This window comes from Lithobates pipiens, unplaced genomic scaffold (assembly GCF_037356315.1).
Source record: "Lithobates pipiens isolate NorthernLeopardFrog02 unplaced genomic scaffold, aLitPip1_a1.2 Scaffold_13, whole genome shotgun sequence".
Lineage (NCBI taxonomy): Eukaryota > Metazoa > Chordata > Amphibia > Anura > Ranidae > Lithobates > Lithobates pipiens.
In genome coordinates, this window is record NW_027507718.1 from 505961018 (window position 1) to 505987437 (window position 26420).

At 45.5% G+C, this 26420-nt stretch overlaps 1 protein-coding gene across 1 annotated transcript in view; it reads left to right on the plus strand.

The window, feature by feature from the left end:
• The window catches only part of DNAAF9 (dynein axonemal assembly factor 9), a 199675-nt gene that overhangs the window by 18677 nt on the left and 154578 nt on the right, over positions 1 to 26420 (plus strand). Inside the window, exons 2-6 of the mRNA XM_077478035.1 lie at positions 17486 to 17565; positions 19960 to 20079; positions 20160 to 20284; positions 22627 to 22723; positions 24906 to 25012. Coding sequence (XP_077334161.1) covers positions 17486 to 17565; positions 19960 to 20079; positions 20160 to 20284; positions 22627 to 22723; positions 24906 to 25012 — 529 coding nt within the window. The remainder of the gene's footprint in view (positions 1 to 17485; positions 17566 to 19959; positions 20080 to 20159; positions 20285 to 22626; positions 22724 to 24905; positions 25013 to 26420) is intronic.

Genomic DNA, 26420 nt, shown 5'->3' on the forward strand with positions numbered 1-26420 from the left:
ATTCCCCCTTCTACACAGTGACACCCACCATGTGGGTCCTGTGTCTGCAGGTTGGATAGCAGAGCCTGGAAAACATGGCAGGACACGGTGGGGGCCAGTGTGTGAGAGTCAGTATGTATACAGTAAAAGGGTTAATTGCTGTTGCTCAGCCAAACCATGACGCCTGCAACCAAACAATTCTGTCCAAATTGGCCTCGTTGCTTTATAAACACAGAAAATCTCTGCCTTTGTTATGATTGCTGGCAGCGTGCAGTCGAAGGTCTGAAGTCCTCTACTGCTGTACATATCCGAATGTCCTATTCAGTAATTCCCAGAGGTGTGTGACACCAAAACACTGACCTGTCCTACCTGTGCTATGATGTCGTTTATTTGGCACAATCTGTAGCACAATGATATGAAGTAACTCATAGGAGCAAAAAACACAGCAGCTCTCGCCAGTGCTTATTTGTGATTGGCTGCATTAAGTTCACAAATATCAACACCATGCTGATACAGTGGGGGAAAAAAGTATTTAGTCAGCCACCAATTGTGCAAGTTCTCCCACTTAGAGATGAGAGAGGCCTGTAATTGTCATCATAGGTATACCTCAACTATGAGAGACAAAATGTGGAAACAAATCCAGACAATCACATTGTCTGATTTGGAAAGATTTTTATTTGCAAATTATGGTGGAAAATAAGTATTTTGTCAATATCAAAAGTTCATCTCAATACTTTGTTATATATCCTTTGTTGGCAATGACAGAGGTCAAACGTTTTCTGTAAACCTTCACAAGGTTGTCACACACTGTTGCTGGTATGTTGGCCCATTCCTCCATGCAGATCTCCTCTAGAGCAGTGATGTTTTGGGGCTGTCGTTGGGCAACACGAACTTTCAACTCCCTCCAAAGGTTTTCTATGGGGTTGAGATCTGGAGACTATCTAGGCCACTCCAGGACCTTGAAATGCTTCTTACGAAGCCACTCTTTTGTTGCCTGTGCGGTGTGTTTGGGATCATTGTCATGCTGAAAGACCCAGCCACGTTTCATCTTCAATGCCCTTGCTGATGGGAGGAGGTTTGCATTTAAAATCTCACGATACATGGCCCCATTCATTCTTTCATGTACATGGATCAGTCGTCCTGTTCCCTTTGCAGAGAAACGGCCCCAAAGCATGATGTTGCCACCCCCATGCTTCACAGTAGGTATGGTGTTCCTTGGTTGCAACTCAGCATTCTCTCTCCTCCAAACACAACAAGTTGGGTTTCTACCAAACAGTTCTACTTTGGTTTCATCTGACCATATGACATTCTCCCAATCCTCTTCTCAAATGCTCTCAAGCAAACCTCAGATGAGCCCGGACATGTACTGGCTTAAGCAGGGGGACACATCTGGCACTGCAGGATCTGAGTCCCTGGCGGCGTAGTGTGTTACTGATGGTAGCCTTTGTAACGTTGGTCCCAGTTCTCTGCAGGTCATTCACTAGGTCCCCCCGTGTGGTTCCGGGATTTTTGCTCACCGTTCCTGTGATCATTTTGACCCCACAGGGTGAGATCTTGCGTGGAGCCCCAGATTGAGGGAGATAATCAGTGGTCTTGTATGTCTTCCATTTTCTAATTATTGCTCCCACCGTTGATTTCTTCACACCAAGCTGCTTGCCTATTGCAGATTCAGTCTCCCCAGCCTGGTGAAGGTCTACAATTTTGTTTCTGGTTGTCCTTCGACAGCTCTTTGGTCTTCACCATAGTGGAGTTTGGAGTGTGACTGTTTGAGGTTGTGGACAGGTGTCTGTTATACTGATAACAAGTTCATACAGGTGCCATTAATACAGGTAATGAGTGGAGGACAGAGGAGCCTCTTAAAGAAGAAGATGCAGGTCTGTGAGAGCCAGAAATCTTGCTTGTTTGTTGGTGACCAAATATTTATTTTCCACCATAATTTGCAAATAAATTCTTTCAAAAATCAGACAATGTGATTGTCTGTCTGGATTTGTTTCCACATTTTGTCTCTCATAGTTGAGATATACCTATCATGACTATTACAGGCCTCTCTCATCTTTTTAAGTGGTAGAACTTGCACAATTGGTGGCTGACTAAATACTTTTTTGCCCCACTGTATATGTAGACGTCCAGTAGGGTTGCACCAATACTGATACCGGTATCCGTACCGATCTTGACTATTTGTGCATGTACTCATGCAAAGGCTTAGATAATACCTTTGCGGTTCGATTTGAGCCCATACAAAATGAATGCTCTTGCTTATTATTTTTTGCTTTTTGTGTACCAATGTTGGGCTTCCTGCCCAAGAAATTCAACAGAGAATTGAATGAAATATCCTGAAGTGAAGGGAAGTCCCCCCCCCCCCCCCCTTTTTAGACAGTTCTCTCCAGAACAGGTGTTCTCATTGGGCGATTGTTCCCCCCCCCCCTTACCTCATGTTCTAGGGGAGGAGGTGAGCTGCCATCTAGATAAAGGAAGGCCCGTAGACGTGGTGTATATGGACTTTGCAAAGGCATTTGACACAGTTCCCCATAAACATTTACTGTAAAAACTAAGGTCCGTTGGCATGGACCATAAGGTGAGTACATGGATTGAAAACTGGCTACAAGGGCGAGTTCAGAGGGTGGGGATAAATGGGGAGTACTCGGAATGGTCAGGGGTGGGTAGTGAGGTCCCCCAGGGTTCTGTGCTGGGACCCATCCTATTTCATTTGTTCATAAACCACCTGGAGGATGGGGTAAACAGTTCAATCTCTGTATTTGCGGACAATACTAAGCTAAGGAGGGCAATAACTTCTCCGCAGGATGTGGAAACCTTGCAAAAAGATCAGAACAAATTAATGGGGTGGGCAACTACATGGCAAATTAAGTTTAATGTATAAAAATTTAAAATAATGCATTTGGGTGGCAAGAATATAAGAAATATGAATCCAATCTACTCATTGAGGGGAGAACCTCTGGGGGAATCAAGGATGGGAAAAGGACCTGGGGGTCCAAGTAGATGATAGGCTCAGCAATGGCATGCAATGCCAAGCTGTTGCAAGCAAAGCCAACAGAATATTGGCATGTATTTAGAAAGGGGATCAACTCCAGAGATAAAACGATAATTCTCCCGCTCTACAAGACTCTGGTCCGGCCGCACCTGAAGTATTCTGGGCACCAGTTTTTAGGAAGGATGTGCTGGAACTGGAGAGCGTCCAGGGAAGGGCAAGAAAACTAATAAAGGGACTGGAGGACCTTTGGTTATGAGGAAAAGTTACGAACACTGAACTTGTTCTCTCTGAAGAGGAGACGTTGAGAGTGGATATGATTTCAAGGTGACCCCACAATAGGGATAAAACTTTTCCATGAAAGGTAAATTAAAAAGACGTGGCCATTCTCTAAAATTAGAGGAGAAGCTGTTTAAGCTTAAAGAGGAAGTAAACCCTGATGAGTTTACTTCCTCTTTCAATCCCTGCAAAGGCAAAGCTTAATGGGCTACTATGCATCGCATAGTAGCCCATTATCGCATAGTAGCCCATTATGTGTCACTTACCTGACACAGGAGCCAGCCAAGTCACCGCTGTCCCCTGTAGTTCCGAGCGTCCATCTTCTTGGTGGGTCTCCATGGGTCTCGCTGCTCCGGCGCTGTGATTCGCCGGAGCAGCGATGACGTCACTCCCGCGCATGCGCACGGGAGCAGAGACACGCGGCATTGCGTGGCATCTTCATCATCGATGATGCCACACTCAGTGCGCCTGCGCGCCGCTGTCTACGGCGCGTGCGCCGTAGACAGCGGTGCCCGTCTTCAGGCAAATATCTCCTAAACCGTATAGGTTTGGGAGATATTTCTTGGACCTACAGGTAAGCCTTAATCTAGGCTTACCTGTAGGTCAAAGTGGTTTGTAAGGGTTTACAACCACTTTAAACTGCATAGAGGATTTTTTTTTTTTTTTTTTTTAACTGTAAGAGAGGCAAGAATGTGGAATTCCCTTCCACAGGCGGTGGTCTCAGCGGCGGGTATCGATAGTTTGAAAAAACTATTTGTTAAGCACCTGAACGACCGCAACATACATGGATATACAATGTAATACTGACATAAAAGCACACACACACACATAGGTTGGACCTGATGGACTTGTCTTTTTTAAACCTCACCTACTATGTAATTAGAAAATGTTGGAATTCCCCTCACTTTCATTTTCAGTGACCATGATCACCAATACAAATAGTAGGTAAATCTCCCCAATGTGTACAATAAAACCTGGACAGAGGGTCTTCCCCCTACCCGGTTCAAAATATTTTGCTCAGAGATGTTCTGTAAAGAACTATCACCGGGAAAATGGGGGGGGGGGGGGCGCGTTTTAATGCCCCAGGGGGTCCCTGTGTTCATGTACTTGGCACCATCAAAATCTAAGTAGTTAAAGTGGTTGTATGCTCAATTTTTTAACTTTTTACCTACAGAAAAGCCTATAATAAGGCTTACCTGTAGGTAAAAAAAATATCTCCTAAACCTGTACGGTTTAGGAGATATTCCCCTAGGTATGCACCGCTGACTGCAGCGGTGCATGCACACAAGGGGGTTCTCGGCCGGAATGAAATCTCCCGCGCGCATGCGCGGGAGTGACGATATCGCGGCTTCCGGTATCGCGGCTTCCGGCCACTCACAGCGCAGGAGCCGCGATACCCGGAAGAAACCCCGAGGGAGCATGTCAGCTGCCTCGGCGTGGATCGGGCCAGATGTCGGGGCCTCGTTCTAAGGTATTTCATAATGAGCTAGTATGCAGTGCATACTAGCTCATTATGCCTTTTGCTTTGCAGGTTTAAAAAAAAAATAAAAATTTGTGGGTTTACTACCGCTTTAAAGTAGAACTATAGTCAAAACCTTTTTTTTTTTTTTTTTGGGATAGAGTACGGAAGGGTTATAAACACCCTTTAGTTTTATTCTTTTGCCATCTGTGTCCCATTGGAGGGATTCCTCTTCACTTCCTGTCCTACAGCCAAAACAAGAAGTGAAAGGAAATCCCTAAAAATGAAGGGAATTCCTTGGAGACCCCCAGGTCATCAGAACCAGTGTCCCCATTGGAGGATTTCCCCTCTTACTTTTTTTCTGGACAGACCAAAATTTGCGATTTTTTTTTTTTTTTTTTTTTTTTTTTTTTTTTTTTTTTACATTCACTTTTGGTTATAACAGTAAACAACAAAAAAAGAGGGGGAATCTCCTTAACCACTTAAGCCCCGGACCAATTTGCAGCCAAAGAACCAAGCCCCTTTTTGCGATTCGGCACTGCGTCGTTTTAATTTTCAATTACGCGGTCGTGCGACGTGGCTCCCAAACAAAATTGACATCCTTTTTTTTTACCCCACAAATAGAGCTTTCTTTTGGTGGTATTTGATCACCTCTGCGGTTTTTATTTTTTGAGCTATAAACAAAAATAGAGCGACAATTTTGAAAAAAAATGCAATATTTTTTTCCTCCAGTATTCTACATATTCTACATATTTTTTGTAAAAAAAATCACAATTAGCGATTATTGATTGGTTTGTGCAAAAGTTTATAGCGTTTGCAAAATAGGGGATAGTTTTATAGCATTTTTATTAATATTTTGTTTTACTAGTAATGGCGGCGATCAGCGATTTTACATTTTTTTTTTTTTTTATTGTGACTGCGACATTATGGTGGACACATCGGACATTTTTGGGACCATTGTCATTTAAATGCACTGATTCCTGTGTAAAATGACACTGGCAGTGAAGGAGTTAACCACTAGGCGGCAGTGTAGGGGTTATGTATGACGTTGTGTTTTTAGGGGGCGTGGCCTGGCATGTGACGTCACGGATCGTCTTTCCCTATAAAAGGGAACAGACAATCGGTGACCTCCACAGTAGGAAGCACGGGGAGAGGTTTGTTTACATAGACCTCTCCTCGTTCTTCAGCGCTGTGGCCCAATCGCGGGGCACCAGTGGCGATCGGGTCCGCTGATCCCGCGGCCAGAACCCCTGGATTTAATAACTGGTTGAACCTCCTTTGGCAGCAATAACTTCAACCAAACGTTTCCTGTAGTTGCAGATCAGACGTGCACAACGGTCAGGAGTAATTCTTGACCATTCCTCTTTACAGAACTTTTTCAGTTCAGCAATATTCTTGGGATGTCTGGTGTGAATCGCTTTCTTGAGGTCATGTCACAGCATCTCAATTGGCTTGAGGTCAGGACTCTGACTCGGCCACTCCAGAAGGCGTATTTTCTTCTGTTTAAGCCATTCTGGTGTTGATTTACTTCTATGCTTTGGGTCGTTGTCCTGTTGCAACACCCATCTTCTGTTGAGCTTCAATTGGTGGACAAGATGGCCTTAAAGCGAGAGTCCGCCGGGACTCTGCGTTTTTTTTTTTTTTTTTAAAGCCAGCAGCTACAAATACTGCAGCTGCTGACTTTTAAAATAGTGACACTTACCTGTCCAGCGTGCCTGCGATGTCGGCACCCGAAGCCGATCTCTCGATCGTCTCTCGGGTGCTGCCGCCGCCATCTTGGGTATGGGAATCAGGAAGTGGAGCCTTTCGGCTTAATTTCCCGGTTCCCTACTGCGTATGCGCGAGTTGCGCTGCGCAATAAGGACGGTCCCCGCTGCCTCTGGGATCTGTGTGTTTCCCAGCAGGCAGCGGGGGACTTTCGGAAAGGGGCGTAATCTACGCCCCTTTCCGCAGAGAGCTATCCCGGAAGTGGGTGCAGATACCTGTACTGTACAGGTACCTGCACCCCCTCCCCCCTGAAAGGTTCCAATTGTGGCGCCGGAGGGGGGGAGGGTTCCGATGAGCGGAAGGTCCACTTTAGGGTGGACCTCCGCTTTAAGTTCTGCAAAATGTCTTGATAAACTTCGGAATTCATTTTTCCTTCGATGATGGCAATCTGTATAGGCCCTGACGCAGCAAAGCAGCCCCAAAGCATGATGCTTCCACCACCATACTTCACAGTTGGGATGAGGTTTTCATGTTGGTTTGCTGTGCCTCTTTTTCTCAACACGTAGTGTTGTGTGTTTCTTCCAAACTACTCAACTTTTGTTTCATCTGTCCACAGAATATTTTGCCAGTACTGCTGTGGAACATCCAGGTGCTCTTGTGCAAACTGTAAACGTGCAGCAATGTTTTTTTTTTTTTGGACAGCAGTGGCTTCCTCTGTGGTATCCTCCCATGAAATCCATTCTTGTTTAGTGTTTTATGTATCGTAGATTTGCTAACAGGGATGTTGGCATATGCCAGAGACTTTTGTAAGTCTTTAGCTGACACTCTAGGATTCTACTTCAGCTCATTGAGCAGTCTGTGCTGTGCTCTTGCATTCATCTTTACAGGACGCCCACTCCTAGGGAGAGTAGCAGCAGTGCTGAACTTTCTCCATTTATAGACATTCTTACCGTGGACTGATGAACAGCAAGGCTTTTGGAGATACTTTTATAACCCTTTCCAGCTTTATGCAAGCCAACAATTCATAATCGTAGGTCTTCTGAGAGCTCTTTTATGTGAGGCATCATTCACATCAGGCAATGCTTCTCGTGATAAGCTAACCCAGAACTGGTGTGTGTTTTTTTTATAGGACAGGGCAGCTGTAACCAACACCTCCAATCTCATCTCCTTGATTGGACTCCAGTTGGCTGACACCTTACTCCAATTAGCTCTTGGAGATCTCATTAGTCTAGGGGTTCACATACTTTTTCCATCTGAACTGTGAATGTTTACATGGTGTGTTCAATAAAAACATGGTAACATTTAATTCTGTGTGTGTTATTAGTTTAAGCAGACTGTGATTATCTATTGTTGCGACTTAGATGAAGATCAGATCACATTTTATTACCAATTTGTGCATAAATCCATATAATTCCAAAATAGTTCACATACTTTTTTTTGCAACTGTGTGTGCGCGTGTATGTGTGTGTGTGTATATGTATGTGTGTGTGTGTGTGTGTATATATATATATATGTGTGTATGTATATATATATATATAATAGACCCTAGAGCATTGTTGTTGCAAAATATGTCACGCTGTATAGAATGCATTAAGATACAAAAAAAACTGCCTTTACAACTCCTTTAGGTCAAGTCCTTTGCACTTCCTATTTGCCAGATTATTGTGCTCTCTCCAGCAAATATCTTTCTTTTGTCACTCCTGCTTCCTTCCATATCTTCACTGTCGACCTTTTGGCTTGTTCCTCCAACTATGCTTCTGCTTGAGCCCAACCTGCAACCATTTGTTACCAACCTTTGGCTTGTTTACTGACTACCCTTTAGTTTGATCCTTACCTGCTACATCTGTCGCTGGACCCTCATCCTGCCCACCTCCTGATGGAAGAATACTGAGGACCGTGACCTGGTGCTAACACACAGCTAAATCTCCACCATCAGGAGCTCTGTTTAGTACTTAGACCTCACACCACGGATGAGCCCGTGTCATCCGCCAGGGTGACCTTCTTGTATACCTATCCTTCTGGTCGGTGAGAGTCTTTTCACTGCTGTAGCTACTGGTCTCTGTACCTGACTGTGACAGAGGGCCATACAGGGGTGCATACACTTTTTAAGACGTGTAAGCACTTAGGGCTACGATATGGATTTATTAAAAAAATAAGCTCGCATTTGTAACAGCATGCTTTAAAATCTGCATTGCGCTTCACTTTCTTTAGGACTCTTGAAGTCAGCAGAGTGCATATAAAGTCAATGAAGAGCCTGGTCTCCAGTGTGAGGACCCACCTAAGAAAACAGCTTAAACCATTCTAATTCTGTACACCAAGGGCACCTTCCCCACCGCACTGCACAGTTTTTGCTAAATTGTGTTGATCGGACACTGTGACTAGTTGTACGATGCTCATTGATATTGATCTACAGCGGTGTACTCTCAGGGAAGTACAGGCCATGTGGCGCCAGGATTACATTAGGTGTAATGAGAAGCCGGAAAGCTTGGTGTTGTGTTTTGGTTCACTGATGCTGGCTGGGCTCCAGCTTCTTGCTTATTAGGTAACCCTCCCGTCGCCTCTGGTTCCCCACCCCGGGGCAAGCATGGTATGGCTCATCGCTGTGTGAGCTTGGCACTCCTGTATAAATCATCACTATCCCCTGTAGGAGTCAGCCCACTTCCACCTAGCAGCAGATTCCACTTTAATAAGCTCCTCACCTTCGATCAAAGCTCCAGATTATGTTGACTAATTGGAGACTGCTGTGTAATTAAAATAATTTTATGAGTAAGTCTCGAGGAGAATGACAGTCAATTACTGCTAGGTTCAGAGCAAAGGCAGGTTCTGTGAGGATCTTTGAGGGATTCCATAACTAGGGTTTGTTAAAATGAATTTTTGGATGTGATCTCATACCATGCATTATAGATGACTACAAGGTAATGTATATGTTTAGTCTCCCGATAATTGAACCCTGTAAGGAATCATTGACTTCTCTCGCTATGCCTGTTGTATGTGTTAAAGGAACCCTGTCAGTTGCCTAAAATAATCTAACTGGCAGTAGAAGAACTGTTCTATTGGACTTATTGGTGGCCCATGTCATGCTGCAGCTTTAGGCAGGCCATAGATGGTGCGAATGTTTCCCATGGTTGCAGGAAAGAAATTTGCATGATTTCCTCCATCAACACAGACAGTGCTGACGGGAATCCCTTCTGTCGAGCCATTGTCTACGCCTGGTAGAGGAAACTGTCCCCATCTGGAGAAGACAGTGATTGTTGTTGGCCGCTATAGCAGCCACTAAGTGAGTCCTGTAGGCTGGTTGTACACAAGTTGATTGATCATTCAGCTTGGTACATTCACCCTGCCCATACACTGTTCTAATCTTGGCCAGTTCAGCATTCGAATCGTCTATGGCGGACCTTAGTCGCACTCTCCAGGATTCCACACTTCCATGCGTCTCAGATACATTTGTCCCCCACTGGGCACTGTGGCTTCATCTTCTGACTCCTTATGTCACCATGTAGTAATATAGGGGGTCAAAGAAAGGAGTCGCACACAACACGGGACACATGCATCCAATACTCCCAATAACCGTTGAATGCTAATGAAGCTTAATAAAAACGGCCATACGCTCTAAGGTTCTTCTCCTTCAACTATACTGCATATTGTATTCAGACAGTTGACACCAGCATTCGTCAGAATACCAGAAACGTGGCTACATGTAATGGATCTGAATGCAGGTGCTGTTCAGCCGACCATTTTCCACTCTGTTCTTTGGATTTTCAGGTCGAAAGATGTTGGGCAGGAGGGTGCCAATAGGGGGCCACTCAAGGCTGGACCTTTGGCTGCTTCACCGGGAAATGGCTGAAACTTTCTCCATGTATGGCCGACTTGGGGCTGCAATGCTTGCAGGGAGGGAAGGTTAGAGACCTAGGTTGCTAAAGAGCTAAGTATGATACTTCTTTACTGTAGAGACCTGCTTGTTGAATATTTTTCAGTTCAATAAAAAAAAAACTAAACTAAACTGTGAACGCTGTGCCCAAAAAGCTAAGCAGAGAGGAAAAAAAGATGACTAGTCTCCAGTATTGTTTTTTTCTCGTTTCTGACTTACTGTCTGTATTTTGTGCCTTGCTGTTATGAAGAAGAATACACTGCTCTCCAGTGACCATCACGGCAGAGGCCGGGCTTTGTTTTCTCATGCCAGATCTTCCCTCTTGATGACTGGAAGCAGCAGGTAGGATGAAGGAAGCCATAGATCTACTGAATAAATTAAGCAGAAGCAGGGAGGTTCTTGCACTGCAGATCCTCAAGTGCAGCTTCCTCTCCAGCAGGGAGGACAATGTACAGCACAGTAGTGACATCGCCAATTCTCTTTTCAAACTCCCTGAGATGAGCAGTCAGAGGCAGCTCCCTAGTTGATATTATACTGGAGACATACAGCTATGAGGCTTCAGGCCACTATGTCAATAGACACACACAGCCTGACTTGGGAACAAGCATGCTTGCTAGAGGGGTACTTGGAAGGCCAGAGGGTCCTGGATAACCGGCGGGGGGGGGGGGGGGGGCAACCTTAGAAGAGGAGGATTGAGGCTGCTCTGTGTAAAACCATTAAAAAGGGCATGAAAGTATAACAAGTTTAATATTTAAAAAAAAAAAAAAAAGATTATTCAGTTAAATGAATATTAAAAGAACTTTAAGGCTTTACAATCACTTTAAAGCGGTGTTCTGCCCAACAAAAATAAAAAGATAAAAATCCAGCAGCTACACATACTGCAGCTGCTGGCTCTTAACAATAAGACACTTACCTGCCCTGGAGTCCCACGATGTCGGCACTGCAGCTGATGTTTCATCAGCTGTTGGGTGGTGCTGCCGCCATTGCGGGTAAGGAAACCCTACTGCACATGCACGAGGCCCCGCTCCTCTCTCCTACTGGCCCAGCAACGGGGAGAGGAGGAGGAAGGAGGGAACCCCACGGTGATGTCTCCTGGAAGTGGGAACAGGATACCTGTCAAAGACAGGTATCCTGTCCCACCTCCCCCTCTCGAAAGGTGGCAATTGTGGCACCGAAGGGGGAGAGGAGACAAATGGCTGGAAGTTCCACTTTTGGGTGGAGCTCCACTTGAAAGCGGAGGTTCACACAAAAATGGAACCTCCGCTTTTCAGAACCCCCCCCCCCCCCCCCCTCCGTTGTCACATTTGGCACCTTTCAGGGGGGAGGGTGGTGTAGATACCTGTATTTCCACCCACTTCTGGGAGTAGACTCCCACGGGAGTCACACCCATTAATGCCCACCCCTTTTTCCTGGGAGACACACAGGTTCCAGGAGATAGCGGGGACCAGTTAGGACTCGAGCATGCGCAGTAGGGAACCGGGAAGTGAAGCCGCAGCGCTTCACTTCCTGATTCCCTTATCGAAAATGGCGGCGGCAGCTCCTGAGAGCTGAGCGATTGATCGGCTTCAGCTGCCGACATTGTTGGACCCTGGGACAGGTAAGTGTCCATTTATTAAGTCAGCAGCTGCAGTATTTGTAGCTGCTGGCTTTTAACCACTTGCCGCCCGCCCTATTACAAATTGACGGCGGCAAAGTGGTTTCATAATCCTGACCGGACGTCATATGACGTCCTCAGGATTATGAGCTGCTGCGCGCCCCTGGGGGCGCGCATCGCGGCGATCGTTGTTGCGGGGTGTCAGTCTGACACCCGGCAACTTTGATCTCGGTAAAGAGTCTCCGACAGAGACTCTTTACAACGTGATCAGCCGTGTCCAATCACGGCTGATCACAGTGTAAATGGGAAGAGCCGGTGATCGGCTTTTCCTCACTTGCGTCTGTCAGACGCGAGTAGAGTTGAGCCGATCGGCTGCTCCTCTGACAGGGGGGGCTGTGCTGATCGATTATCAGCACACCCCCCCGAGGATGCCCACACTGGACCACCAGGGACGCCACAAGACCACCAGGGAAAAGGTAATCCTCCCTAGACCACCAGGGATGCCAATGGTCAGCACAATGAATGCCAATCAGTGCCCATAATGGATGCCAATCAGTGCCCACAATGGGCATCACTGATTGGCATGCATTATTGTTTGGCACTGATTGGCATCCATTAGTACAGTATAACACCTGTGCCGCCTATGAGTGCCCACCTGTGCCGCCTATGAGTGCCCACCTGTGCCGCCTATGAGTGCCCACCTGTGCCGCCTATGAGTGCCCACCTGTGCCGCCTATGAGTGCCCACCTGTGCCGCCTATGAGTGCCCACCTGTGCCGCCTATGAGTGCCCACCTGTGCCGCCTATGAGTGCCCACCTGTGCCGCCTATGAGTGCCCACCTGTGCCGCCTATCCGTGCCTATTTCTGCCGCCCATCAGTGTCCATCCGTGTCGCCCATCAGTGCCACCTATCAGTGTCCATCAGTGCCACTTCATTGGTGCCCATCAGTGTAGCCCCATCAGTGCCCATCAATGAAGGAGTACACGTACTTATTTACAAAGTTTTGAAACTGAAACAAAAAAAAAACATTATTTTTTTCAAAATTTTCGGTATTTTTTTATTTGTAGCGCAAAAAATAAAAACCGTAGAGGTGATCAAATACCACCAAAAGAAAGCTCTATTTGTGGGGAAAAAATGATAAAAAATTATTTTGGGTACAATGTAGCATGACCGCGCAATTGTCATTCAAAGTGCGACAGCGCTGAAAGCTCAAAATTGGTCTGGGCAGGAAGGTGTTTAAGTGCCCGGTATTGAAGTGGTTAATATTTTTTTTTTTTTTTTTAGGTGGAACCCCTCTTTAACTACTGAAATAAGCGGTTACATGTAAAACAGTGGCTGCACTGTCCATTGACTCTACAGAGTACAAACCTGACAGCCGCTGCTGATCGCACACAGAGTGCAGGCAGCGTTTAGTACCGCCACTAAGAGTCTAGCCCATGTGAATGTAGCCTTATGTACCCAATATCCCTTCCATTTTCACCAATCCTAAATCGTATACAGACAGATGAAAACTGATTACATAATGAGAAGCCAGCTGTGACACCTCCCTCACCAGTATCTTTGCTATCCCTAAACCTGAAATACGAGTTGTCTAACCAAGAATGACTTCTGCTGACACAAATATACATGAGAACCTTTTTTTGGGAGTTCTCACAGCGACAACAACCTGGGAAACGCGTGTTTTGATGTAATAGATTACTCCTGGGAGTTTGAAGTCCCATTATAGTCCTTGGTGAGGACAAGACCCAGCCTGATCTTGGCTTGACTGTGCTGGTATGATGGGGGTTGGTGCCGGGATCGGAGCGCGCATGGACCTCCCTGGGCCTAATTCACATAATAGATCAACTTTCTGGACATTTTCATCGCAGAAGATCCCTTGAAATAACTTTCCGGTCTCAGGGAACCCCTGCTAAAGATCACAATATCTGCAACTCATGATAAATTGGTGTGATGGTCAGTGAGAAGAACGCTCCTTACACTTGTGATTGGGAAGAATTTTTTATAGATCGCTAAAAAGACCAGTGGTGTCAGGGGGAACTTACCTGAGGGGCAGAAATTGTTCACTGCTCAAGGAACCCTTAGCAACCTCTGCAGGAACCCTAGATTTTCATGGAACCTTGGTTGAGCTGCACTCTTCTTATGCCGCGTACACACGATCGGAATTCTCGTCGGAAAAAGTTCTGATGGTTTTCTCGACGGAATTTGACTCAAGCTGTCTTACCTACACACGGTCACATCAAATTCCGATCGTTGATAACGCGGTGACGTACAACACGTACGACGGGACTAGAAAAAGGAAGTGCAGTAGCCAATAGCTTCTGTCTCGTAGTTGAATCTGAGCATGCGTGATTTTTGGCGTGTCGGAATTGCATACACACGATCGGAATTACCGATGGAAAGTTTTTCCATCAGGAAAATTGAGAACATGCTATCAAGTTTTGGCTGGCGGAAATTCGGACAGCTAAATTCCTTTTTCTGTCCGGAATTCCAATCGTATGTACGCAGCATTAGAGTCATACAGCATTTCCTTTCCATGTTTTCTTTTAACCACTTGCTTACTGGGCACTTAAACCCCCCTCAGTCCCAGAGCAATTTTCAGCTTTCAGCGCTGATGCACTTTGAATGACAATTGCGCGGGCATACAACACTGTACCCAAATTGAAATTTTCATCATTTTTTTTCCCACAAATAGAGCTATCTTTTGGTGGTATTTAATTACAGCTGGGAGTTTTATTTTTTGCTAAACAAACAAAAAAAAGATGCAAAAAAAACAAAAATTAAGTTTAATAGTTTTGTTATAAAATTTTGCAAACGGGTCATTTTTCTCTTTCATTGAAGTGCGCTGATGAGGCGGCACTGATGGGCTGCATTGGTGGGCACTGATGGGCTGCATTGGTGGGCACTGATGGGCTGCATTGGTGGACACTGATGGGCTGCATTGGGGGGCACTGATGGGCTGCATTGGTGGGCACTGATAGGCATATTTTAAGGCAGCACAAATAGGCACAGATAAGGCAGCACCTATGGGCACATAAGATGGCACGGATGGGTGGCACGGATGGGCACTGATAGGTACCACTGATAGGTGGCACTGATAGGTGGCACTGCTGGGCGGCACTGCTGGGCACTGGTAGATGACACTGATGGGCACGGATATGTGGCACTGGGGTGCAGCACCTTTGTTAAGGCAGATTGTGGGCACTGCTGGGTGGCACTGTGGGCACTGCTGGGTGGCACTGACGGGGGCACTTACTTTTTTTTAATGTGGCACTTGCAGGTGGGCACTGGCAGGGGGCAGGTGGGCACTAGCAGGGCTGGCCGTGATCGGGACTGATTACCGGCTCCGTTATATCACATGATCAGCTGTCATTGGCTGACAGCTGATCACCTGATAAGGGGTCGGGATCGGTGATCAGGCGAGTCTCGTAGACTCGCCGATCACAGAGCGCGCCGTGCGCGCCCCTCAGGGGGCGCGCAGGCCGCTCGTGCACGGGACGACATCAATAGACGTAGTCCCGGAAAAGGAGATCCGCGCTGTAGCCGTCATTTGACTATAGCGCGGATCTCAAGTGGTTAATGGAAAATTCCAGGTATGGATATTTATTTGCAGTTAAATTGGTCCAGTGTAAATATGTATATTACAATACTTGGCCGATGCCGCTGGAAGCCACTGAAGAATACGCGCTCTACAGTGATCTCCACTTGCTTCCTGGTCCTGTGCCGAGTGGTGGCCCTGCTGCATTCTGAACACAAAGTCTCTCGATTTGGCTTGATAGTCATTTAGAGAACACTTGTCACGACCTCCACATTTATTGAGAAAGTGCAAACATTTTGTTTTCTTCTTTTAGATTAAGATCAGTTTCTGCAAGCACACCAATATACCTGCTGATCCTGCTAGAAATGCCCTTGAGGCGCCGTTCACACTCCAGTGTTTTGTAGCTTGTGAGTCGACGCTCAAAAACACGTGCTAGGCGAAAAGCTATTGTTTTCAGTAGTCCTTGTTCACATCTGAGTTTTCTGTTGCTTGTACCAAAACGCCCGACGCTCATTAAAGTACATGAGCTACTTTTCAGGCAGAATTGAGTATTGTTGTTCCACTGAATGGACTTGAGTGGAAATGCTTGAAAATTGCAAAATGCTTTCTTTGTTGCCGCCGAGGGAACTGCAGTCTGCTCACATAATTTGTAATCAAAACATCTTTGCCATTCTGAAGCTTCCCTCCAACCACTTTGCATATTGTATATATTCTGTGATTCTGTGTTTGCCAAATATGCTGCAGAAATCTCCCTCCACTGAGTCTGGCTGCAGCCATTTTAACTGTGGGCAGCTGAAGCTGTTGCCTGTTCAATTCCTGGATTTACACGCACACCTCCAGCTCTGCAGCTCTCATTGGCCCTCTTATGACTCATCTTCCCTCCCTTCCTGACAAATTCTTGTGAGAGAGAGAGCAGTGCATGATCCCACACCCACCTAACTGTCCCCGAGCCACCCTCATCAAATCATTCTCTGCAGCTATTACCTTTTGTACCACCACCCCCTCCCTTTTAGAATGTAAGCTCTATGAGCAGGGCCCTCCTGTACCTTTTGTATTGTACTGTAATTGTGTTGTCCCCCCTATACACTGTAAAGCGCTGCGTAAACTGTTGACGCTATATAAATCTTTAATAATAATGTCATAAGCCTAGGCTTTTTATCAGACAAGAAACAGGTAGTGGGCTGTATATGGTATTTACTGGCAGATAAAAATGTTTTACTATCCAAAGTTAAAAGGGTTGTAAAGGTTTAATTTTCTTTCTTTCTTTTTTTTTTTTTTTTTTTAACATAACAAACATATACTTGCCCCCATTGTGCAGTTCATTTTGCACAGAGTGGCCCCGATCCTCATCTTCTGGGGTCCCTCGGCGGCTGCCTCGGCTCCTCCCCGCAAGAGCTAATCCCTCTCTGGAAGGCGCTCTCCCAAAAGGGGGGGGGGGGGGGCAAGCGGGTGCGTTCCCATGTGATACAGTTGGCGGCCATAGCCGACGAGTGTATGACTCGGCCCGCCCCCCCGGTGCGCCGCATCATTGATTTGATTGACAGCAGCAGGAGCCAATGGCTGCACTGCTATCAATCATCCAATGAAGAGCCCACAAGAGCTGGGGGAGAGCAACGCGGGATTGTGCCCATGGAGATTCGGGCCTCAAGTAAGTAAAACGTGGGGGCCGGAGAGTGCAAGGTGTTTTGTCACCTTAATGCATAGGATGCGTTAAGGTGAAAAAACACAAAGCTTTACAACCCCTTTAAAACAACAAGGGCAGAAGATTTAATAGATGGAAAGGTGAAATAATGACTGAAGGTCCGATTTAACCAGCTGATCATTCGCAGCCGCACCTCCATACCGCAGACTTTACTCAGCAAGTACTACAGTGGGAATATATCCCTGACTTTTTTTTTTTTTTTAATGCAACACCTACCGTGTCTTGTGTTGTGCCGATTATGTGCGTTGGGGTGGCATTCAGAATGAATGGCACCACAATGCATGTTGCTGTGTTACCACAACCTGTTAGTGTAAATGGTGATTTGTGACATCATTACTCTTTCTGTATTAATGATCTTTGCTATTTTTTTCATTAGCTGCAGCCGTCTAAGGAAAGTACAAGAGATCCTCAGAAAACCCAGCAAGACCTCTCCGGATGGCATCCTCTGTATACTTGGTGAGGGGCTCACATTTCTTTGCTGTATTCCAACCAATGATAGAGTCCAAAGGTCGCCGTTTAAGCCAGGGGGCTGCAGACATGGTGGGGGGCACAGCTTTATATCTTTACTGTTCTTCACCAGGCTGAAACAAACATCTGTTTTATAAATCTAGTTTAAATAAATGGCTAAGTTTTAGAACAACATAAAAAAAATAAACCTTCAGTAAAAAAAAAAAATCAAAGAAAGTTCCAAATAAACGTAGACCATTGGAGCCCCCTTACCTTACAATCCCCTCCTTACATAGAAGTCCCCCTTCAGGGTTCCCATCAGAGCCCCCGCCCCACCCCCCTTACATTACTGAGTCTTCCATTCCTCCTTGAATAAGAGCCCCTCTTAAATCAGGGTTCCCATCGGAGCTCTCCTCCCCGCCCCCACCTTAAATCACCGTCTTAATCAGGGCACCCCCCTTACATCAGGGTCCCCAATCAGAGCCCCCCGGCCCGCTTCAGGGCCCCATGCCTTACATTATTCAAAGTCCTCCAGTCTTTATCCTCCTTACATCTCGACCTCCCCCCCCCCCCCAAATCTTACATTGCGGTCCCCTTCAGAAACCCCCCCCCCCCCACCTTTAAATCGGGTTCACATCAACCCAGACATCATAGTGTATATCAGGATCCACATCAGAGCCCCGTCCCCCTTAAATCGCGGTCCCCACCAGAGGCCCCGTCCCCCTTAAATCGCGGTCCCCACCAGAGGCCCCGTCCCCCTTAAATCGCGGTCCCCACCAGAGGCCCCGTCCCCCTTAAATCGGGGTCCCCACCAGAGGCCCCGTCCCCCTTAAATCGGGGGTCCCCACCAGAGGCCCGTCCCCCTTAAATCGGGGGTCCCCACCAGAGGCCCCGTCCCCCTTAAATCGGGGGTCCCCACCAGAGGCCCCGTCCCCCTTAAATCGGGGTCCCCACCAGAGGCCCCGTCCCCCTTAAATCGGGTCCCCACCAGAGGCCCCGTCCCCCTTAAATCGGGTCCCCACCAGAGGCCCCGTCCCCCTTAAATCGGGTCCCCACCAGAGGCCCCGTCCCCCTTAAATCGGGTCCCCACCAGAGGCCCCGTCCCCCTTAAATCGGGTCCCCACCAGAGGCCCCGTCCCCCTTAAATCGGGTCCCCACCAGAGGCCCGTCCCCCTTAAATCGGGTCCCCACCAGAGGCCCCGTCCCCCTTAAATTGGGTCCCCACCAGAGGCCCCGTCCCCCTTAAATTGGGTCCCCACCAGAGGCCCCGTCCCCCTTACATCGGGATCCCCGTGCAGCTTCCAGTGCATACAGAAGCTCACAGTGTGCAGTGAAATCAGAGGGAGCCATTACAGGACAGGAGCCGGTGCATCTGTGCAAGACAAAGGGGAAAGATGGAGGATAGGTTTCACCCTATAATACTGTTGGTTGCTTGCAATGGTCATGTTACTATTGTCCTCTCCTCCACTTCCAGATGGTGCTCAGCAAACATTATCTCTGCCGTCACATATAGTGGGCAGTCTCACCTGCTGAATGCAACCCATGTCCTACCTACTGAATAGGAGTGCCCTGCAACCCCAAGGAGTTAAAGCATTTGTTACCCCAACAGTTAATATTCCTGATATGTGTCTGCTGTACCATGTACTTGTATGAGAAAGTATCCTGTTCTCTTTGTATTGCAAATCCCTGGGTACCTCTACTTTCCTATTAAAAACTGACCACACTAAGCAGGACAACACACCAGGGTTAGTTCCTTAGCTATGCTGGGAACACCATGTACTCTCCTCCTCCAGTAATCTGCTTGTCCTAGCACCCCCCCCCCCCCACTGCACAGCCATTCACTGGGAAGCTCATTGTACTGCTGTTTCTCCTTCCCCCAGCTCTTATGCAGCTGAGAACAAAGGGAATGTGATCACTTATTAAAAAAAAAAAGGGGGAAAATAGTATAATGTTTTTTTATATCTGTACAAAAATGTTTTGCCTCTCATTTCATTTCTATTTTAAACTGAATGGGTTGTTTTACAAGGTCATCGTTTACTACCGGCTATACAACACCTCCTCTAGCCTATCAAATGTTTTTTGAAAAGTGATCTCGAACATGGATTGCTCTTTAGAGTGTACTGCTAGTGTAAACAAGGCCTCTTCCTTCTTTTTTTTTTTTTTTTTTTTTTTTTTTTAATTCACTGTATAATAAGCTCCATGGTCAGTATTTATATCTGACAGGTCCTCATCATTATTATTGCTCTATTTAATGATTTCATGTCCTAATGTAGATGCTTCTCATGTCTCTCTCACCCATGTAGTTGAGTTTTGGGAAAGGTTCTGGTAATGGTAATAATAATAGTAGTAATCTATGGCGCAGTGTAAAAATTCAGTGTTTGATGCTTTTTGTACGTTTTCCAGGAATTGACAGCCGGTACAATGAAGGGTGCAGGGAGCTGGCCAACTATCTGCTCTTTGACTTGTACAGCCAAAGATATGCTGACTTTGAAAGGACCGGCTTCCCTGAAGAAGTCATGGATGGTGAGTAACGCGTCAGTGGCTTGTCACACCTCAACCTGCCTGGAGGACGGGGAAATCAGATTTATTTTATGTCTTTGTAGATGCCATCATTTTCATAAAGGCCGACAGTGTCCACCTGTACTGCAATCCTGTGAACTACACCTACCTGCTACCCTATGTGGGCTGCTGGAGGAACCTTCACTTCCACTGCATGACCGAGAATGAGGTATGTACATCAAAGAGCGCATATTATTCCTAGCGAGTGGAGGCAATTCATATACCGACAGTCCATTCAAAGCTGATATTTTAATCAATTGACGGCAGGTGACGTTGGAGCTGCACTATTCTGGCTAAAACGAGAATCACAATTTTTTTTTGCTTAGAATAAAGATCAAGATTCTCGCAGCGTAACATCATGTTTCACTTTATACAAAACAATTGGGCTCACTTTACTTTTTAGTTTTTGAAGTGTATTTTTTTTCCCAAAAAAATTGCATTTGAAAGACCGCTGCGCAAATACAGTGTGCCATAAAATATTGCAACAATCGCCGTTTTATTCCCTAGGGCACCCCAGATGTTTTTGAACTACATTTCCCAGGACTCTACAGTGTAGGTGAGCACCATGGGAAATGTAGTTCCAAAACATCTAGGGGTGCCAAGTTTTGCCATCACTGCCCTAGGGTGTCTGCTAAAAAAAAAAAAATATATATATATATATATATATATATATATATATATATTATATTATAGATTTTGGGGGGGGGGGGGCTTCCAAGTACATTTCTAGAAAAAAATACTAATTTTGAATTTCTAAGAAACAAGTGTCAGAAAGTGGTTAAACATTCCCTCATTTACAGAATGAAGTTCATTCCTTTGATCTAAGAACCAAAAGTTACAATGTTTACAGTTCTCTCCCAGTGCTGACAATGTTGGCAGGCTGCCCATTTTTTTTTTTTTATAGCTGAGTGAGCAGAGAACTCTCTACACTTGTGGGAAATTCTGCATAGAGATCGTGGGGGGGTGTGGTTGAATCGAGATCACCATTTTTTTAACGATTAATCATGCAGCTTTAGGTCACGTAGTTGTACATTGCCCCGACTTTGAGTGGTTGCAGCTGCAGACATTATCCCAGTACGTTTTTTGTTACAGCTGGTAGAACACTTTCTTCTAAAAGCAATCCTAGCGGCTAAATAGCCACTGGATTGCTTTTACAAGAAAATGCTTTGCTGGCTGTAAAAAAAAAAAAGATACTGGGATGTCATAGTCACTGTATTGTTTTTACAAGTGGTGGGAGGGGCTCCTCCCACCCCCCTCCCGCAGCTTTTTCAAAACCTTCCCAAGCTCTCCTGTCTCACCAGGGAATTCGGGCTTGCAGTCAGTGGTTCCACCGGCTGACCATAGAGCTAATCAGGAGCTGGAATTGCTCCCATCATATCTATGGTCTAAAAAAAAAACGGAAGCAACCAGTATTTCATCACTTCGATTTCGCTGGTTGTAAACAAACCATTACTGGTTTTAAAAAGCATCTGATCGTAGTAGTATGATCTGAAGCTTTTAGGGGGCAGAGGAGACATCTGGGGTCTAATAGAGGACCTGTCACTGCCTATTGCTATCACAAGGTGGTTGTGATTGACAGAAGCGGGAGCCAATGGCTCCACTGCTGTCTCAGCCAATGAGGAGCCTGAGACCCGGGAGAGCAGGCGCTCTCCTGCACTTTGCTGCATCGGGATTGGACTCTGGTAAGTATTAGGGGGTACTGTGGGGGAAACGGCATACTGAAGATTTTTTACCTTCATGCATGTAATGCATAAAAGTAAAAAAAGTCACCCTTTAGAACCGATTTAAGCCCTAGTGGGCCTGCAGGTAAGGCACTGAGGCCCCTTGACTGCACAGGGTATTTTATAACAAAAGTGAACTAAGCCTTTAACATTTAGCCTGCATTCACACTATAGCGATGCGGGAACCAGAGCGATTCCAGTGCCAGTTCCCACATCGCATCTCTCCTGTAGGCAGTTCACACGGTGCTCTGCGAATTGCTGCAGTTGTCAATACAATGTTGATGACACCCCCAGATCGGTTCACAGATCGCAGAGTCAACTGTGGATTCGGACAGGATTTAGATCGCATGGGTGTGAACACCCATGTGATCCGATTCCAGTGTGGGAAAAATAAAGTCCCTGCACCTTTTTTATGGGAATCCAATGCGATTTCAGCCATACAACTGTATGGCTGAACTCGCATTGCACAGACATCACATGTGATCGGCACAGCGGTGCTGGTGCGAATCACATACGATGTCTGTGTTTGCAATAGTTTGAACCCAGGCTAAAGGTCTATAACCCCCTGTCCTCACACTTACCAAGATCTTTCCTCACAGTTTAAGCTCTGCTGTACTTAGACTGCAAGAGGCCGATTCCAGGTTTTAGGTAATTAAACTGCTTCTGTTAAATAACAAAAAATAAAAAATCTGTTTAATGATGTATTATTGAATACAAATCTGCAATAATCAGTTTCTCTTATATCTGTCTGGAGTTTATCTGTAAGCATTTTGCCTTTCTTCCTCTGTAGTATGAAGATGAAGAAGCTGCTGAAGAATTTAAGATTGCGAGTTTTGTAAACATGGTGCGAGATTGCAGCCGCATCGGCATTCCATACAGCGCCCAAGGTTAATCATTGTTGTTTTGTGCTTGCATATATGTGGAGATAGATAGATATATACAGTACCTCACATTTTTGTAAATATTTTATTCTATCTTTTCATGTGACAACACTGAAGAAATAACACTTTGCTTCAATGTAAAGTAGTAAGTGTACAGCTTGTATAAGTGAGTACACCCCTAGGTGAAAGTGTCCAAATTGAGCTCAATTAGCCATCTTCCCTCTCCGGTGTCATGTGACTTGTTAGTGTTTAGGTCTCAGGTGTGAATGGGGAGAGTAGGTGTGTTAAATTCATTGTTGTCGCTCTCACTCTCTCATACTGGTCACTGGAAGTCCAACATGGCACCTCATGGCAAAGAACTCTCTGAGGATCTGAACAAATTGTTGCTCTACATAAAGATGACCTAGGCTATAAGAAGATTGCCAAGACCCTGAAACTGAGCTGCAGCACGGTGGCCAAGACCATACAGCGGTGTAACAGGACAGGTTCCACTCAGAACAGGCCTCGCCATGGTCGACTAAAGAAGTTGAGTGCACGTGCTCAGCGTCATATCCAGAGGTTGTCTTTGGGAAATAAACGTATGAATGCTGCCAGCATTACTGCAGAGGTTGAAGGGGTGGGGGGTCAGCCTGTCAGTGCTCAGACCATAAGAATCACACTGCATCACATTGGTCTGCATGGCTGTTGTCTCAGAAGGAAGCCTCTTATAAAGATGACGCACAAGAAAGCCCACAAACAGTTAGCTGAAGACAAGCCGACTAAGGACATGGATTACTGGAACCATGTCCCGTGGTCTAAAGAGACCAAGATAAATGTATTTGATTCAGATGGTGTCAGGCGTGTGGCGGCAGCCAGGTGAGAAGTACAAAGACAAGTGTGTCTTGCCCACAGTCAAGCATGGTGGTGGGAGTGTCATGGTCTGGGGCTACATGAGTGCTGCTGGCACTGGGGAGCTACAGTTCATTGAGGGAACCATGAATGTCAACATGTACTGTGACATACTGAAGCAGAGCATGATCCCCTCTCTTTGGAAATTGGGCCGCAGGGTAGTATTCCAACATGATAACCCCAAACCCACCTCCAAGATGACCACTGCCTTGCAAAAAAAAAAGCTGAGGGTAAAGGTGATGAACTGGCCAAGCATGTCTCCAGACCTAAACCCTATTGAGCATCTGTGGGGCATCCTCAAACAAGAAGTTGCCACCTCTGAACTCCATGCCCAAGAGGGTTAAGGCAGTGCTGGAAAATAATGGTGGCCACACACAATATTGATGCTTTGGGCCCAATTTGGACATTTTCACTTAGGGGTGTACTCACTTTTGTTGCCAGCGGTTTAGACATTAATGGTTGTGTAAAATTAAAATAGGTTACTAATGGGTTGGGTGCTAATATGAATATAATTTTATTATATTATAATACAAATTGAAAATTGAATAATGAATTCAGCTGCAGCTATTCAGATGTGCTCTGACACCCTTTAAAATAAATGTTGAATACAATTAATAGTGCGCTAAAAACCAACTTGGTAATAATACATAATACACAATAATACAAAACTTTGAAATTATGCATCAAAAAACAATCCTTCCTCTGTGATAATAGATGATAAAAAAACATATAGCGAAGTGTGAATTTCCTGCTCGCCTTCCAAACATAAACCCCCCTTGGGTCAGATAACACTTTCATACAGGAGTCCTTACTAGGATCAGCTTATATGTATTCCAATTCTAGGTAATGACTCAAAGATTTGTCTGTGATTCTCCAGAGGTAATAGGTTTCTCCGAGTTTAATTTAATCTCGAAATAAATAAAACAACATCATCGAGCAAGATTGCTAATTATTCATTACTTTCTGCTCAGTAGGGAATATTCACTCACGTTTGCTCAGTAAAAATGCATATTGAACGATCAGTATTGCAAGCCGCTCTCCCCTTCACTGTACGTCCAGTATAAGGAAACACCAGAAGTGACTTCACCGGCTCCTCCCGATGCGTTGCGTCACAGGTCACGTGATTTTCTCAAGGGAAAATCTTTTTTGGCAGGCCTGTTTTTCGATGAGTGCTACCGCCCAGTGATCGCAGCCCATTCAAATGAATTGGCCCACTCTGCAAGCACCCGGCAACCACATGCCATACACGATCCATTTATGATCGGCTTTACAAATCCTAATGCTATATTTTGTTACACAGGTCACCTGCAGATGTTCGACATGTTCATTGTTGAAAAATGGCCGATCGTTCAGGCGTTTGCCTTGGAGGGTATCGGTGGTGGGAGTTTCTTCACTATGAAGCACGAGGTGTGTCCTTCTTTCCTTTTTTTTTTTATTATTATTTTTATTTTATTATTCAATATAGTAAGCGGTGTGGTATCCATTGTCCGTGTGTGTTGCATTCAGCTGGTGTTCGTCTTCTACAATCTCCCTTTTCTCTCTTTCTCTCTGCGCCACGCCCCCCCCCAATGTTTGTTTGTTCCTGTGTTTTATGGAAATGCTAGTAGGTTGGGGACAATATGAACACTTGTGGATGGAAGATTACTGTCTCCAGCCTCTTACTCTGTAAGGGGTCTTGTTCACCTGGGTAAGAAGTGATGTTGTTGTACAGTGCATCCGGAAAGTATTCACAGAGCTTCACTTTTTCCACATTTTGTTATGTTAAAGCCTTATTCCAAAATTGATTAAATTCATTATTTTCCTAAAAATTCTACAAATAATACCCCATAAAGACTGTAAGGAAATGTAGAGTTACTCTTTAGGTCCTAAGATGTTTTTCATCTCATGCTAGCTCTTTGCTTGTGCTAAATTTTACCAGAAGTGCTAAGGCGAAGTGTGAAGCAGGATGTGTCTGCGGTTAGAGTTGACATTTAGTTGCTGGACGTTAAGAACATATATCGTGTGTTGAGAACGTTGGTCTCAAGCCAAGGTGATAAGGTCAAAGGTTGTGACGTTGAGTCTGTCTCTAGGCAGAAATACTATGAATATCTTTTAGGTTAATATCAATTGTATAACATAATGCTTAAATGTGATTGGTTGTTCATGGGGCCTTCCCCCTATACGACCCCTTTTTGTTTATTGCATATTATTCTGTGAAGCCGGAATAAACCTTTTGTATTCTTGATCATCCACACTTTGTGTATGGCGTTTTGTCTACCCGACCGGTCAGAGTTTTTCCATTGACCCCCAAATTCCAGCTCGAGCACAGGAAAGAGGGACTGAGATAGGAACAACCTTTCAGATTGGTACCAGAAGTGGGGAACAACCTTTCAATGACAACGTGAAATAAGTTTGAAATCTTTGCAAATTTTATTAAAAATAGAAAATCCCATTTACATACAGTGCACAGACTTTGTTCAATACTTTGAAGCATCTTTGGCACCAATTACAGCCTCAAGTCTTTTTGAGTATGATGCTACAAGCTTGGCACACCTATTCTTGGGCAGTTTCTCCCATTCTTCTTTGCAGGACCTCTCAAGCTCCATCAGGGTGGATGGGGAGCATTGATGCACAGTCATTTTCACATCTCTCCAGATATTTTTATTTGGGTTCAAGTCTGGGCTCTGGTTGGGCCACTCAAAGACATTCACAGAGTTGTCCCGTAGCCACTCCTTTGTTATCTTGGCTGTGTGCTTAGGGTTGTTGTCCTGTTGGAAGATGAACCTTCATCCCAGTCTGAGGTCCAGAGCGCTGTGGAGCAGGTTTTCATCAAGGA